We start from the raw sequence: 17,031 nt of genomic DNA on the forward strand, positions 1-17,031 counted from the left end.
ACAGAATTTTAACAGGTGAATATTCCCCTCTGGAAGAGTACTGTTCATTCCAAACCTAAGAACAAATGAATAATTTCCTTTGAATTTCATTTATAGTGATCTTTATGGCCATTGATTCCAACCCCATCCACAATAGCTATTTGCATACTGTCCTTTCCATTCTCAATCACTCTTCTTCAGGCTATTTACCAGATTTAGAAATGTTTTATTACACTGATACTTAGGAGCTGATTCTAAAAAGCAAACCGGGAGTAGCTCTTCAACTTCTCGTGGGGTAAAGGACGTATGAAGGAGACATGGCAGAGGTGGCAACTGACCACAGAGTCTGAAACCTTGGAAAGTAGGTCCCTGGCAGCTAAAACAATTTTATGGTTAGTTATGCTGTAATCCTTGTGCAGACTTTTAAATCTGTACGATTTCTGTCCAGCATCTTTCTAACTAAACTTGTTAGAAATGTAGATTTAGGATTTGAATTTGAGTCCATTCACTACAAAATCTTGCAAAGCCTGAAGGACTGGGGTGGTGACTGCTCTCAGCAAAGGTTATTTATTAATATTATGTCAAATTTCCCTCAGCTGTGGGCAGGAAAGGCAAGGGTTTCAGTTAGGAATTCTCCAAGCAAGGCCTGTATGACTGTTGATTTATTGTGTGTGTCACTGAGCCGGGGCTGGGACAAGGACTTGTGCAGGTACAGAGCTGGCACTGGAGCTGTTGCCTTTTGGAGCCATTTTAAAGGTCTGATTATAGAACATTTTGGGGCTATATCCAGAGTTCAGTTTGTAGCTGGATCTCACTCCAAGTGCAAGCAGTCAGGTGAGGGTTCTTACATGTCCCACGCTGAGCCTTCTGCTCAGCCAGGCTGCAGCTGTTGCTGGCACAGATTGGGACTGGGGCAGCTTTTCCAGGGAACTGGAGATCACTAAGGACTGGTGGTGGTGGCATGAGTAGTGTATGAACCCACGGGCAGGTATCTGTGCTGTCCAAACAGTAAGTTTATAACACCACACTGAATCTGATTTTCTACCATGCAAGAATTTCTTGGGGTTTCCTGGGTTTTCTAATGTGGTAAGAAATGTGAACATAATGAAAGGTCAAGGCAGGGGCATTAAAAATCCTGATGGTGCCAACTGACAGGTGGGGAGGAGCTGCCATCCCACCTGGAGCAACATCCCACCTCTGCAGGCACTGCCACACTCCCTTGGAGGTGTTAGCCAAGCCTGGGAATGCTGCCGAACCCGACTGCCCTTTCCCAGGCACACGTTGCCAGTCGTGGCCAGCGTCACGGCCCCGTACTGCATGGATTACTTGGGGAGAGCTCTCTGCCACGCAGATGCACCAGTAGCAGGGTATGTCACCCCCAGAAGAGCTTATCTGTTGCTTGTTAACTGGTGACATAACTCAAACAGGACAAGCTGTCTTGTAGCAAGTTATTTTGGTGCCATGGGATCAACACTCCAGGCTGATAATGAACACCTCACCATGGAAGTGAGGTGAAAGACAAGCTGGAAAGATAAGCTGGATTTCTGACTGACACCTCACTTTACAAACTATAAAAGCGACACCAAACTTTCACAAAGCAGAAGCCTTCTGCACATTTCCTGCAAATGTGTGGAGTTTCTCTCCAGAGCAGGGATGCCTGCTTTGTGGTTACTCCTCTGGAGGTTGAGTGAAAGGACTCTGTGTACACTATTGTCATTTTGGTGGTAAGTTCCATTTGACTCCTAATCTATACTCTTTCTTTTGCAAGCTTTAAAATGAGTACCTTGATATCATGCACTTTTTTGTTTATACTGCGTAGTAACTCTGATTAAGACCTTTTGTCTGCTATTTCCTGTCTGTTCAATAAGTAACTGATTTTATAAATTGACCTGATCTGCCATTCTTAGAACTTGCAGGCCAGAGTGCTTTCTTAAATTTAGCTGTTGCCAAAATCTGAGGCTAAGGCGGGGCTTGCCTGAGGCTCCCACTTGTTCCCTGATATTTTTGGCATAGTCGAAGAAGAGAAACAGACAAAAGGCTTAGCAGATTACCTACGAAGGCACAGTTTTTATATTGAAACTGACGGTCCTTGTCCAGTAAATAACTGGTATGAGTGGGAAAAAATGCAGGAGAAAATAGATGAAAAATGGGGATCACCAAAAGATAAAAAAGGAGAAAGCATTATTTGTAGTGCACTGGCACTATGTTTAAAATCTGCACGGCAATGGAGGGAACAGATGATAAAAGAAAACAGTAATTTGAGAAATGAAATAAAGGACAGAAAACGTAGAATTGTCTCTACAATACCAAAATGACCGATTGAAACAACAGTTAAAAGAATCCAAGGGAAAAACAAAAACCTGGGAAGAAAATTTAGAATTTACATTATGGAAAAAACCCAGAGATGATCATATCCCAGGAGCCTGATTTTGGAATGTTTTACGGAATTGGCTAAGTAACTTTTACTTCTTACTTTTACATTGTCTGTTCATGGCAGGTCCAGCCTGTGCTTCAACTTAGTGCCGCTCTGAGCCCTCAGTCCGCAGGGGAATGAACATTTTGGGAAGTTCTTACAGCTCTACTTAATGCTTCATGGATTATGATGATTTTCTGAGAGCAGGCTGTCCATCCTGACCTGTTTCCTTCCCTCTCTCTGTCAGACTGTACCTGCGGCAAGGCCGAGGTGAGACCGGGATCTGTAAAATCTGACTCGTCTTCCCAAGGCTGAAGCCTTTTGCTATCAATGCTGATGGAGTGCAAGGTGCTGAAGACTGAAAACTTGTTCTTTTCCCCCTGAATCCCAAGACACTGTGCCCATAACAAGCTCCTTTCTTTGTTGCACCTTAGGGATACTTCCCAAAGCAGCAGGCAGAGGAACCTGAGGGCACACTGAGCACAGCTGGAGATGCTGGGAAGAGATCTCCCTTTGGGCTGTAGTCACAGATTAGGTCAGTGTGGTTCCTTGTGAACATTCCCATAGGACCATATGCTTCGTGTTTTCCAGGATTCCACCATGGACATGGTGCCATAAAATCTTGGTGGCCACACTTCAGAACTTGGTGAACTTGAAGTAAAGTTGAGGGGTTTATCCACTAAGAGAAGTGGTGATTTATAAATTAAAGCAGAGTGGTATTCCACACTAGGGATTTGGGCTTGGTGCTAGCAGACCCTGTGCCAGATTTCCACTCGGAGACCTATCCAGTGAGGCCACCGCTTCATGTGGAGGAAAAAACCCCAAAGATTCCAGGGTCCAGACTGCTAAACTGCAAGTGAACATCTCCGCCTGTGGTGTCTACCAGGGAAAAAAGTATTAGCCAGTCTCCAAGCACTTGTCTATATTCCAGGTAGGCACTCATCTACGGAAATGCCTTTGCTTTAAGTAACCGAGGGATATATGCAGCCAGTATATAACCATGTGTATTTCTGTTCTCAGCCAAACCAAGCTTAGTCTTTTTACTACTTTCCCTCTTGGGAACTTTCTTTACTCGGGATTTTTCTGGGAGGCATCTGTACCATGTCTGTATAATGTAATTAAGATGCATTTGCTGTGCATCCATACGGATGGGCTGCAAGCAGAGGGGGAAAAGTCGCACCTTAGAACAGTGCATAAAATGAGATCTCCTTCTATTATTATCACACATTTTTCAGTACATAAAATCTATTTAATGGAAACCAAATCATCAAACAGCAAGTAGATTGATAAAGTTCAATGCAGCATCCCTTGTGCCCTGGCTGCAGCAGACACCTGACTGCACATGCGAACGAAATGTGTTTCTGGGGACCAGTTAGTGCTCTGGATACTGATGCTGTCAGAGCTCAAAATCTAAGCTCTCAACAGATAGATCTGAAGAATCTGGAGGAAATGAGACTGCTATCTGATTCCTTCAGCTTCAGGAAGCCACAGTGGCAGATGTCCAAATGTGCAGTCATTCGGCCACAAGATCTTTAACTCACATGACCAACAGTTACTGCAGAAAGAGAAATAAAAATCTGTCAGAGGAAGCTGTTCACAAATAAAGGTCTTCATGCATGGTTCCATGCAAGTTTCTTTATGCTGTTCCTTCCAAACCTTCTGTTTGTGAAGGTCTCATTCATTCAGGTTGCTTTTTCTCTGGCATTTCATCCGCATGTCTTGCATGAAGTTTCTGAAGGCTGGTTCTTCATGACTCTCCTCAGTCACTGGGGGAAGAAACGATAGTTCAGCGCTATTCTACTTTTGTTATTGACAAAAACTAGAGTCAGGATAGTCAGAACAACACAGAACGTCTGTTGGATCCTCACCTACATTACAGGGCAAAGGAAATAAGTGATCCTAAACCTCAATGGAACAGGAGAAGAATGAAGATTAAGTCTGTGAGCTATGTAAGAGAAAAAACACCCTCTAAGAACTTAGAAGATTGCTCCAAGACCATAGTCACATCAAAAGGGAAGAGATCCAAGGGCAGAAACTGTAAGGTCAGAAAGATGACGAAACAGCTGTGCATCAATCAGGGTCAGAGGTCACCGTGTGCCCCAAGCCTAACAAGTCCTCCGTTTTCTGTGTGTTATACACCTATCAATTACTTAAATAGAAAATTTACAATCGAACTTTCACAAAGGTTGGAGAGTGAACAAACATTGCAGGTGGACTTCTGGTATGGATTCTGACACATGTATTTAGGTGACCGAATGTTTGCTTGTTTTCTAGGCTCTCTTTACAGTCCATCCAGGTAAGAAATACAGAGAGGATTTCCTGACTAGATGGGCAGCTTTCAGGCCTCATTCCCTTACCTTCATGGTCAATGTCGTCAGTATCACTCTCCCTCTCTTCTTCCTCCTCATTGAGAGTTCCTCGTGTTAGGATTAGCTCAGAGGGACCCATTGCAGAAGCATCATCGGGTCCTTGAAGGGAAAAGAAATGGTTGTACACAAACCAGCTTGCTAAGGGTACGGTATTGTAAACACTGACAATTTCTATCTGCACATAAACACAGCAATTAACACCTGCTCTGAAAGGACAGAAAACTGCTTGTGGATCCCAAAGACACAGGACAGACTTCATCAGCACATACTTCATGTAAGGAACAGTGTCACTAACAGCACAGCTGTCTTATATTCTAATCTGTTTCACCCTTTCTAAAGTACTTCATTATTTTTAGGATGTCTGCTGCTTTAGCTACACAGCAGTTTCTTCCATGCCTGTGACTAACACAGGAAGAGCTAAGTGTGGCCAATCCCACAGGAACTAAAGCCCCGCTCCTCTAACGTGGAGCTGCTTTCACACTTTTGCTGTGAAACAGAGCAGCACTTCTCAGCGCAAACTCTTCAGAAAACTTCTGCAGTGAACTTAATCTTCCTGGTGGGGTACCTGCCAGTGTGCTGCCCTGCACACACACACTGCCCATGTCCTTCCACAAGTGTTCCAGCTGCTCTCTCTTTTGTTTCTCTTGAGCTTCCTCCTGTAGAGAAAGAGTTACATGTGGATTCTGAGAACATTTAAAACACCAGCAGAAAAGTAACCTCACCCAAACTCAGCAGTCTGTCCCCCAGCCAGAGTGCAAAAGTCACGAAGCAGGTCTTATATTATAACTAAGGTTACACAGAGCTTTTGACCAAACATGGACAGCAACCTCCAGTATGGCGGACTTACAGAACATTTTCAGAAGCATCAGGAAGCCAAACTCAGTGCAGCTGTGCCTGCAGAGAACTGTCCTTTGGACAGCTAGGACTCAAGGTGAGCAGAGCTACTGATTTTGGCACTGCAAATCAGTCTCTGTTACTAAGTCAAACCAGTACACTTCACTGGTACAGCAAGATACAGGGATACCCTCAACAAATCACTCGAGAATTTATTTTCAAGAACTCTCTATCCTCCTGAATGGAAGATACAAAATTATTTCCCAATCATTTTCTCACAATTAGCTCAAATATTAGCACTAAAGCAGCCAACAATATGTGTTTTATAAACATCTTTATTCTTGTAAAGATATGCTCCACCACATCTAGGAAAAAAAGGCAGATAGCAGACTTCTTCAGGACAGGAGTTTTCCCACACTGAGTATGACTAGTAAATGAAATGTTAGACCCTCTCAACTTAAAGGCAATTGTGTGCATAAAAGTAACCTCAAGATACACTACCCGGGCGTACGTTAGCTAAAAACACTTACCAGTGTTTTTCTCAGGCGCTCATATTCTGGACGATATTCTCTGAAAAGATAGAGTGCATTCAGTCTGAATCAACACATGATTTATATTAAGTAAGGATCATCTCAGAAGCTTCCTTCCTATCCCAAAAAAAGTTTTCTCTAGGCTTTCATGTTTAAGAGACATTTCAGAAGGACTAACAGTACTTTTCACCCAGATTTGGACTCTGAAACCAACAGATGCAAAATAAGTGAACATACTTAATTGAAACAGCAACAGTTCAAACCTTGATCACTGTATGGAATTAGAAAAAAATATTACTTCACATATTTGATGGCACAGATAGCTTTTGCTTTTCCTCTGTACAGCTAACACAAAAATTCACTTCTGAATAGTTCCTTTTCACTGCCACTTTTTATGCTGATGCTTGAAGTTTATTAGAAACCCTAAACTACCTTGGCTAAGAAAAGTGTAGAGTCCTTCAAATCAAAGGAGTTTCAAATCAATACCTTCAGGAAGTGTTCACTGGGTTAACTATCCCCTTACCTCTCATATTCATCCACAGCTTTAGAAAGCTGGATAAAAAACTCATCCAGTCCTGTGCCGAGCACTGCAGAAACACCAACCACCTGCAAAAGAAACCACACACCAGAACTGGAGAGTAACCAAACCAGTTTCTAACAACAAATAATTACTAATCTAATGATAGCCATTTAATCAGCACAGTGGCATAGGAATGTGCAGTAACACTTCTGCTTCTATCCATCCTGCTTTCAAACTCTTTCTCCACTTGCTGTTCATGTTTTTTACCTCTGTTTTTTGGTTGTTGCTGGTTTTCTGTTTGGTGAGTTGTTGCGGTATTTTGGGGGGGTGTCTCTTCGGGGAAGGGGCTTTGTTTGGGTTTTTTTAACAAGTTGGGCATTTCAAGAGAAAGTCAGGTCTTTCTGTTGCTTACTTGTTTACTGTTAATAATCCAATCTGCACCTAGGGTTATAAGTAGTTAGTATGTATCAGTGTACTAGAATTAAGAGAGCAAAATAGACAAGAACTGACCTTCTGGCTCTGAAATTACGGCTAGTAATTACGGCTAATAAATAAATTATTTATTACATCTAATAAATTACGGCTAATTTTATTTAGCCACAGCACATTTTATGAAGTCCCCAGTCCAACCCCAGAACAGCAAGAGGTGGAGAATTTAATCAGTTACTACGGCAATACATTCAACATGCACATCTCCTTCCTAATTTGAACTTGTCTATCATTACACTTCTGGCCATTTGTTCTGCTTGTATTAAATCAATTACCTAAAAATACATTTCATTAGGACTATTACTGGCCAGAATCAATCATCTTCTAATGAAAGCTCTTCCTGTTTTTCAAAAGCAAGACAGTCTCAACTACTCACTTTCAAACGGAAGACTTTTTGCAATACAGCCTTGCACTTGATCATTAATACAAACATGAGACAGCTCTCCAAAGGATTTTAAGCATTATAATATGGTGACATATATTGTTTTTTACACTTTCCCTGCACTTAAGTACAAGCTGCAGTCTATGCTATAATCGTTGTATGACCTGCTCTCTAGTCCAGTGTTCTAACAGCTCTGATATGCAGAGAAATATGACCTAATTAACAAGTAAGGAACAGGAAGTACTTTAATTCTGTGTATGGCACCACTACAATCCCTTTTGAAATTCTGTATATTGTTCCACATAGAACACTTACCATACTTTTGTTCTGGCTACATTATCATTACCTATCTGAATGGAATCACTTATTTTCATTGTCTTTCTTTTAATATCCATAAAGCCAAGAAGGCTTGCTTTTACTTTAGCAAAAGCTGATGACAAATACAATTAGCTGAAATCTTTAGCGCAGACTATGGGATCAGTAACAGCCTCCAACGCATAGGGTTTCCTGAGGAACTGAATTATTTTGTCCTCTCAAAACCTGGTTAAGTGGGGAAAAAAACCTCCAACTTCTTCTTGCCCAAGCAAATATGGGGGGTGGGGGGGAGAGGGTGTTTGTTTGGGTTTGAGATTCTTTCCGTTCTTCCCATGTACTAAATTGCACAACTGTACTAGACACTTTCTGAACCAGGAAGATCACCTCAGACAGGAAATGCTGCAACAAAGAATGCTGCCTCTTACCAGCCTATCTTAGCTTTCTTCTCACGATTAATCACAATTCAGTATTAAATTATTCAGGCTGCCAATCAGCGTGACAAGTTACTAAAGTTACTGTGTTCAAATTAGCAAATCCTCAACATGGCTCATCAACAGACTACAGTTCAAAAGGGCAGTGCAAAGACCCTTTACGGAAGGACAGAATGGTTACGGTTGGATGATACCTCTGGAGATTATCTAGTCCAACTTCTCTGTTCAAAAGGCAGAATTAACTAGAACAGGTTGCTCTCGACTTTGTCTCCAGGGATGGAGACTTCACAATTTCTCTGGACCATCTGTTCCAGTGCTCAATCACTAAAAATGAAGTAACTTTTTCTCCTCTTTTCCTGCATTTCACTTTGTGTCTATTGCCTCTTTTCCTTTCCCTGAGCACCAGTGAACAGAGTCTGCCTTTTGCCTTCCTTACACTCTACTCCCACCCTACATCAAAAACATTATTCTTGAGCTTTCTCTTCTCCAGGCTTATGAGAGGTGATAAACAAAAAGAAGATTCATACCTTCAGTGAACTGTAAAATTCATCTAACACTAAACTCATAGAACGAGTCAGGTTACTGACATAGGAGGTCTCTTGATTCAGGGCATCCTGAAAAGTCTCAAAGTCCTGCATCCATTCCACTGCGAAACTGTGGTCAATTATGTCAGTCTGGAAGGAGAAGGGAAAATATTCAGAAGTAATAATCTTAGCCGTAGTCTGTTAAGTGCTCAAATAAAAAAAATCCATGTTTCAAAATGTTCATCTTTTCAAAATACTCAGCCCTGGTCTGAAGTTTCGCAAGTTCTGTTTTTATCAAACCAGCTACATGAATACTTGAAAAGAAGACAAACAACCGCCCAGGCTTAAGAAGGCAACAACTGTCTAAGGAAACAATCGCGGGTCTAAAGCCTTATATGATTTACTGGAAAGGAGCATTCAAAAATTGCATACTGTACAATAACGTTTACAGTGTAAATAGTAGATCAGTGTAAAGAGTAGGTGTAAATAGTATGATTGAAGCCAGACAAGAACAGTCCTCACTGAAATCCTAAGCTTTCCTGATTGCTTGGGGGCTGGGGGAGCAAGTGCCACTTCCACGCTGGGTAGCAGCCCATGGGGTGTCTATAAACGTGAGCTGTGTTCCGACCCAAAGAAGTTATAACCCAAACTCAGTGCAAGACAGTGGACACAAGCAGGTGAGATGGTTCCACAACTTTACATGGATTCATATGCACACAGTCTGAAGAGTTTCATAAACATCTTACCACATGCATATCCACTCTTAGCACAATATGAGGTGCCTAAAACTCTGATATATTTCATTTTCCTGCACCAGTGGGAAGGAGGAAGATGAAGTACTGCCTAGCGTTACTCAAGAGATTTGAGACAGAACTGAATCCACCAAGGGCCAAAGCCCGAGTACTTAGAATTCTATAAATAAAATTAAATCACCTCTACAAATTGCTTTTTTTTCCCCTCTGCAAATCTTAAAATTCTAAAATCTGTTTGTCACTGCACATGTATCAGTTGCCCAGGATTCTTCCATTCTTATTAAGAGTAAATTTTTAAAAATTAAATTTAATTACATTTTGCTAAAAATTCTTAAAATGTTGTTGCCTTTACTCGTTAGAAAAGGCAAACATGAAATTAAAATAAGGTTTGAAGTTATGAATCCTAAGCCTCGGGCCTACCTTTCCTTACATATACTGATCAAGTCCCACTTCTTTTAGTCTCTTAAAAGGTGTATTTTCTTAAGAGAGAACGACTTTCCTACATTGTGCCTTTTTCTATGGAAAAAAAAAGCTTAGGAGCTTATTCTAAAATTACTGTCTAGAGTTAGAAAGAAAACAGTGTACAAAATCTTGCTCAGTAAGCAAGCAGGTATCAAAGATATGCATGGTTTGGGTCACTGGGCAGATGGGCAGAGTTGGGGCACAGTAGACACTAATGCTAGTTGGCTGGTGTGAGGAAAAATGTCACAGTCAAGGCACGGCCTATGGGAAATATATGTGTGTGCACACGGAGCTTGCTGTGTTGGGGATCAAATACAAATTATGTCTGTGGGGAGCAGCACTCACACCAAAAATCTAATGGGATTATTTTAATATCTGAAATGATTATGTTTAAAGAGACAGCTGTTAAGCTCAAAAGCATTCCTTTAAGGCTGCAAGTGCATTACACAACAGTGGATGTGTATCTTTAGACTAGTGTCTGCCTCCCAGCAAATACTGGATCAAACATCTCTTGCTAAGTTTTGCCTGGCACAATATGTGGGATTCCTTCCTCAAAACATGCAGGTGTTACACCATTCCCACTGTGAGTCAGCCTGCTGCTGAGCAGAAACAACACTGAAGACAAATGTTCTGTGGAAACAGGGAGTATAAGAGCAGATTCCATAATGACCTCCCCCTTACATTACGGAGTTAAGTTTCCCTATAGCCCAGGCTTATGGTCCAAAACATGTTTCAAAGTGTTAGTATCCTCTCTGACTTGAGAGTTTGGGTGCAACTGCCCATCCCTGATTATTCTTGTGCATTTGGATACCAGATTAAAGACCTCTTTTAGATTTGGTTGTCAGCCTGCAGCCCCCTCTGTCTCTGTTTTCTAGAAAAATCTATTATTGTGGTAAAACAAAAACACCACAGCAAAGAAGCTAAGCAGAACAATATCCCACTAGGAAATGGAAACCAAAGCTTTAACTTACTTTGTTCATAACTACGATGAAAGGTAGCTTTGTCTTGTACAGGATACTGGGCAGGGAGACACAAAATAAAAAGTTTAACATTAATTTAAAACTCACTAGAATAGAAAGCAAGTTAAGCATAAGGCAGACAAGACTTGTGCAAAACTGAATACATTCGATATCGAAAGATAATTATTTTCCTCTGCACCAATCAGAATGTAATTTTCACCCAGGTCCTGCTTACAATCGTTGAACAAAATATGCCTCCCCAAGACATAAGCACACATCTGTGAGACAGAAAATCTCTGACACACCTGTAGATACAAAAATTTTGCTAGCAAGGATTTTCTTGCTATTTTCTAAGTCCGTGAGAGACTTTTCTCTCTCACAGAAGAGGTAGCAGAGTATGGAAACAACCAAGCCACCTGCAACCTTGAAAAGTCTTGTTTATGGTATAGTAGAAAAATATTTTGACAAGGGATGTTTTAGGATTTTGGCCAATCACCCCAAGGGGTGGCTGGTCCTTTGTCCAATTAGACTATGAAGAAAAAAGTCTATAAAAGAGTTTGTAAAATAATTAAATAAATCAATCTTGCTGCGCAATTCCTGCCTGCTGGATCTTCTCTCCTCCTCCTCCTCCTCCCTATGGCTGCGGGACACAGTGATATACCCTAGGGCCTAGGCCTGCGGTAATACACACCAAGTTGATTTTGGTTACCATTTTCTATGACTCTCAGACCCCAGTTTTTAACTCCCTTTGCATTTTGCATTTGACTCAGACCTCAGGTTCTAAGAGACTGTGAACTCAGCGATGAATTCAAATAACACAGAACATCTATAAAGAAAAACTACATTGACACAAGAGCTCACACGTTCATTTCACCGTATACGTGCTATCGCCTTTTGCTCAAACTAATGTCAGAAAATGAAGCATGCAATAAGACACGTTTTGAGCACTATTACAGTGATACAGCTCCTGACCTTGGTACAAGGATTGTGAGGGGTTTTGAAAACCTTTTACCAACATTTGCCATGAATTATGACAGCTCTGGCTATGCTGATCATTCCATAGGTATTTTGTCCCTGATTTAACATGAAAGAAAACAGATAAATTCATGTCTGAGAAAAAATACTATAAATCAATAACTCTTTGCTATGCTGAACTCAAAACAAATCTTGAAGAATCTCTTAAAGTACCAATAACATCAAAAAATGGAGTAAGAAACTACGTATTTACATGAAGGAGCTTAAACTAGACTATCTTGATACGTCTTAGAGAAATGGGTTTATAAGCAATAGGCAATGTTAAATCTATTGTAACTAGCACCCATCACGCCAAGGTCTCATGGACTATTTAATGCTTTCAGTGGGAGTTTTGAGCCAATGACCTCCAGATGTCCCCTGACACCTAAATTATTCTGCTTTTTCAATGAGAAAATCACTAAGAGAATAACCAAGCCAGTAGATTAAGTGGATATGAGACATCCAAGTGCAAAACTAACCGCACCCTGGACTGCATCAAAAGCAGCATGGGCAGCAGGGTGAGGAAGGTGATTCTCCCTTTTTACTCTGTTCTCATCCCATCTGGACATCCAGCTCTGGAAACCATGGTACAAGAAACACATGGACCTGTAAAGTGGGCCCGCAGGAGCCCATCAGACGACTGGAAGGACTCTCCTATGGAGACAGGCCAGAGAGTTGGGATTGTTCAGCCTGGAGAAGGCTTCAGGGAAGCTTTACTGCAGCTTTTCAGTATACAAAGAGGTTTTTAAGAAAAATGGAGAGTGACTTTTTACCAAGGGTTGTAGTGACAGGACAAGGGATAATGGTTTTAAGCTGAAAGGGACATGCTGACAAATTTTTTCATGATGACAGTGCAAAGATATTGGAGCACACTGCACAGGGAAGCTGTGGTTGCCCCATCCTTGCAAGTGTTCAAGGCCAGGTTGGATGGAGCTTCGAGCAACCTGGTCTAGTGGAAGGTATCCCTGCCCACAGAAGAGAGCATGGACTAAATGGCCCTTAAAGGTCCCTTTAAACCCAAACCATTCCATGACCCCCCTCCAAAATAACTACCAAAGAGACACAACAATTGAAGCAGATGGGGTGCACTTCCAGCTTTTCTTACCTGCAGGCATACAGCATGTTGGACATAAAAGTGATAGGGTTAGTACTGCGAGAGGTGTCCATTACGTAGACAACAACTGAAGGAAAAGAGGAAGCCTGGGAACACAAAGTAAAAGACAGTTTAATTAGAAGCTCACTGCTCAACAGACAGGTCATTCACACAACTTCACTGTCCAGTCATGTCAGAAGCACTTACCAAGGCCTCAGTTATGATGGTTCCTGATGCTGACCAAGTAAATACCTCAATTTGCCCTGGTGTGTCAATAATAACATACCTGGTAAGAAGTTACCCCCAAACAACAATAAGGGAAAATTAGTCAAGCACAGGGTCCTGTTCTGACTAGATTATCACCAGCATACAATGGTAAATGACATGGTTATTCTTTAAGAGATGAGAAAAGCTTCTCCCAAACACCAAAGAGATTTATGGGCATGCCTGAAAATCTCCTGTGTTAATTTTGTAACTAAGAAGCATGTACTCTCAGGAGTTGAAGGCATCAACTTGACAGACAGTTAGTAGTGCAAAATATTCAGAAAAATAATTAATTGCTGCCTATTTGAACAGTGTGTGAGAGAAAATGATAGTCCAATGGAAGACAAGAAAAGCAGAACTGTAATAATCAGGCTTTTTTTTGGATGTATCCAAACAAAATCTAGTTTATCCATTCTATCCGCTTTTCTACATAAAATTTATATCAAGGCTGAAAAAGCCAACTAGAAATTATTCAGAGAAGCTTTTTAGAATTTCGCGATTTTCCCACAATGATGCCAGAAAAGCACAACTCAGTAGAATGTACTCACTTGGATGCATTTTGTCTTTTTTCAATAAACTTCATCACCTGATTGAAAAGGCAGAAGTATATTTTGTATTTAGGCTCACAACAGGAAACTTTCATCTTCATTTCATAGCAGAAACTACATCAACTTGCACAGCTGCAGGTGTATATTAAAAGGTTAAAGTCTTTACACTTTTCAGAGTGTGAAAACGCCCTACTAAGGAGGGGTGAAAAATGCTCAGACACTGCATAGGTCAAAGATAACCTTGATTTTGTGTGTTCTAGCACCTGGCTAAAGAAATTAGTACCTGGCTAGAGGCAGCTGTTCCCTGCCTTTTCACCAAGAGATTGTCTCAATATCTGACATCAGTCCCCACCCCAGAGCTGATTTAGTGTTACAATTTAGGAGGTCTGTCAATTATCAAATAACCCCAGGAAAATTTAACAGGTTTCCAGAAGTGAGCTTCCCTACTGCAAAACCAGAGCATTCACATGAAAGATTTTATAGTAAATGTGGTGCAACAACAGTCCTATACAAAGACTGAAGAATGCTCTGTACATGCGGCTTCTTAATTTTACTTTAAAAAAAGCTGAAAAACTGAAATCTCTCATATGAAAACTAGTGTGCTCTGACAGCATTGTAAAATACATGGTTCTGTATGGAGAGTAACTCCCCAGAAATATTAGAAGGCTAACCAAACACAGTGACCTCTGAGACTCGACATACACAAAACCCCCCCAGTCTCCCAGCACAGCATCATAGGAACAGCACATAGAAACAACCTTGTACCTGGTCAAACCTTGTAGCAAAGAGATTGAGAGAAGTCACTATTCCGCCATTTGGGCCTAGCCCATATCTGATGCTTCATTTAGGAAAGCAGATGGTTATGCAGACCCCAGAGGTCTTCTTTCTCAACTCTGACAACAGATGCACACTGGAAACCTTGAGATCAAGAGACAGCAGCCCTAATACATGATTACGTCCTCTAAGTCATTCAGCAAGGTAACAAATACTCTCTTACCCAAACATGTGTGATTGACAGAAGGAAGAGGGGCTATGTGGCTTCTCCTTGCGATTTTTGCTTTAACTGCACAAGAACCAGCATTGACTCATAACATACTGTCTTCTCTATCGCTACTCTCAATATCCAAACATGAGGCCAGATATCCCCTTTAGGCCCCTATTAACAAGACACAGAAACTCCAGTAATGGCTAACAGACACAGTGAAGCAAATAATGCACTTACATATTAATTTGAAACTCATATTTAAGATGCTTTGCTGATAACCCCAAATCAAACAACAGCCAAAATCCAGAATCCTATCCCCCACCACCCTTATTCTTGTCTAAAATATTGAATTTAAGAGTCATACTTGCAAGTCAAAACCAAAGACTGTGTACCGCCTCCATCTGCACAAGCCATTACATAAGAGACCAAGGACCTCCACGGCCCTCTGGAAGTGCAGCCACTTTAGTGTAATGTTACTGCACTACAGCCACCAACACTGTGAGCAAGAGCAAACACCCCGATGTCCCTGAGATTCAGAGAGACAACAGTGCTTTGATTATGGTCAAATGGAGAAATAGTTTTCTCCATCTACTACAGGCAAGTGGGAATTTCCATATTAGTTTATGACAAATAAAATTAGACTAGTTATAACATAGGGGAAAGGCTGTTAGCTTCAACAAAAAAAAAATCTACCTAAGAAGTATCAAATCTTGTAGAACACACATTCCTAACATCACATGCAAGAAATACACAGTCAAAACCTCTTGATCTTCACACACCACTCTGCATTAGTGCAATCTCCCCCCCCTCCTGCTCCTTCATCACAGTGTGCATGGGACAGCTTATTTTCAAAAACTTAAAATTTCAAATATCATTATTTAGACAAAAAAAGGATACTGTTTCATAACTTCTTTGTACTTCACAGTGTCCCTGATATCTAGGGGAGAAAGACATAATAAGCAGTTTTCCAACCCCCAACTGGTTACCATCAGCTAACAAAGCATACCTACCTATCTGCATTACTAGAGAGCCAGCACCGGAACAGATACTCCCATCATTCCTCTGACATCAGCAAAACAACTTGCGTACCCACAATGTCTTTCTTATCCTTTGGAGAGGCTGGCTGGCGTACTTCACAGAGTGTAAGAGACAGGATTGTCACAAAACCAGGGATTAGTATGCTCTTTGGAACAGCTAAACATAAGATCTGTTTCATTGCTAAAATATTTTCTCTAAAATTCGTGTCTCTTAAAGTGCTTTAAAAAGCTGTTTGTTGGTAGCATATGTGGATGTAGGGAACCAGATCAAATCTGCTAATATTTCCATCGCTGACAAAAAAAAAGCCTCCGGAACCCAAACACCTCCAATCACACCAGATGATATAAAAAATGTAAAAACGCGTTGGAAGGATGGCTTTGGTTCTAAAAATACCAGTATCAGCGACTGTTTGGACAAAAGAGCTACGATAAAAAAAAAAAAGGTCTCCAAGTCCTTCTTGTATTAGAACTTGGACTCTGTTATGGGAACACAAGCAGCCCAGCTGAACACCTCACGTATCCGCCTCCGCGGAACATATGAAAAGCACTCTCCGCAAACCGGTTCTGTGTCTATTTATGGCCCTACGTACTTGCTCTCTCCTGGCGGACTCCAGGCCGCTCCTCCAGCCCTGGCCCACCCGTCCCGCAGGGCGCAGCACTCACCGATGTTGGCGGGGAAAGGCAGGTTGTGCACGGCAGGGTCCAGGTTGATCACGTACGGAGGGCAGCGCTGCCCGTGCAGGTGGGCGGCCAGGCGCTGCGGAGACACGGGGAGGTGTCAGGCCCCGCTGGGCACGGAGGTTGCCCCGGGGGCAGCCGGCGACTCCTCGAGACCCCTCGCGACTCCCGCAGCCTCCCAAGGCCGCGGCCTTCCTCACCTGCACAAAGGTGGTTTTTCCGGAGCCGGCCATGCCCAGCACTAGCACACACACCGGGGCCGCCGCCGCAGCTCCCGCCGCCGCTGCCATCTTCCCAGAGCCCACTTGTCCTTCCGGGGCGGGGGGTGGCTGCGGTCTCGACGTGACGCGCACGGACCCGGTTGTGGCCCCGCTGCCGCCCGGGACGCACCGCGGGCCCGCGCGGCCTCTTGGCGCTGCACGGCCCGGCGCAGCCCCGCACGGGCGACAACAG

The 17,031-nt window shown here is 42.2% G+C and overlaps 1 protein-coding gene across 1 annotated transcript; it reads right to left on the reverse strand.

The window, feature by feature from the left end:
- Nucleotides 1-3,586: 3,586 nt before the first annotated feature.
- Nucleotides 3,587-16,973, reverse strand: GPN1 (GPN-loop GTPase 1). Its single transcript, XM_042029379.1, has 15 exons — nucleotides 16,779-16,973; nucleotides 16,564-16,657; nucleotides 15,761-15,800; nucleotides 14,644-14,710; nucleotides 13,879-13,916; nucleotides 13,274-13,352; nucleotides 13,079-13,173; nucleotides 10,972-11,017; nucleotides 8,790-8,936; nucleotides 6,649-6,731; nucleotides 6,126-6,165; nucleotides 5,327-5,417; nucleotides 4,750-4,860; nucleotides 4,049-4,158; nucleotides 3,587-3,947 (listed from the first exon to the last, which is right to left on the reverse strand). Exons 1-14 carry the CDS (start codon nucleotides 16,866-16,868, stop codon nucleotides 4,067-4,069), a joined length of 1,113 nt encoding a protein of 370 aa, XP_041885313.1. The 5' UTR covers nucleotides 16,869-16,973; the 3' UTR covers nucleotides 3,587-3,947; nucleotides 4,049-4,066.
- Between the last annotated feature and the right edge of the window lie 58 nt (nucleotides 16,974-17,031).

Source organism: Corvus kubaryi, unplaced genomic scaffold, assembly GCF_017639235.1.
Source record: "Corvus kubaryi isolate FWS band 111438036 unplaced genomic scaffold, C.kubaryi_AGA036_p1.0 37323, whole genome shotgun sequence".
NCBI classification, from domain to species: domain Eukaryota; kingdom Metazoa; phylum Chordata; class Aves; order Passeriformes; family Corvidae; genus Corvus; species Corvus kubaryi.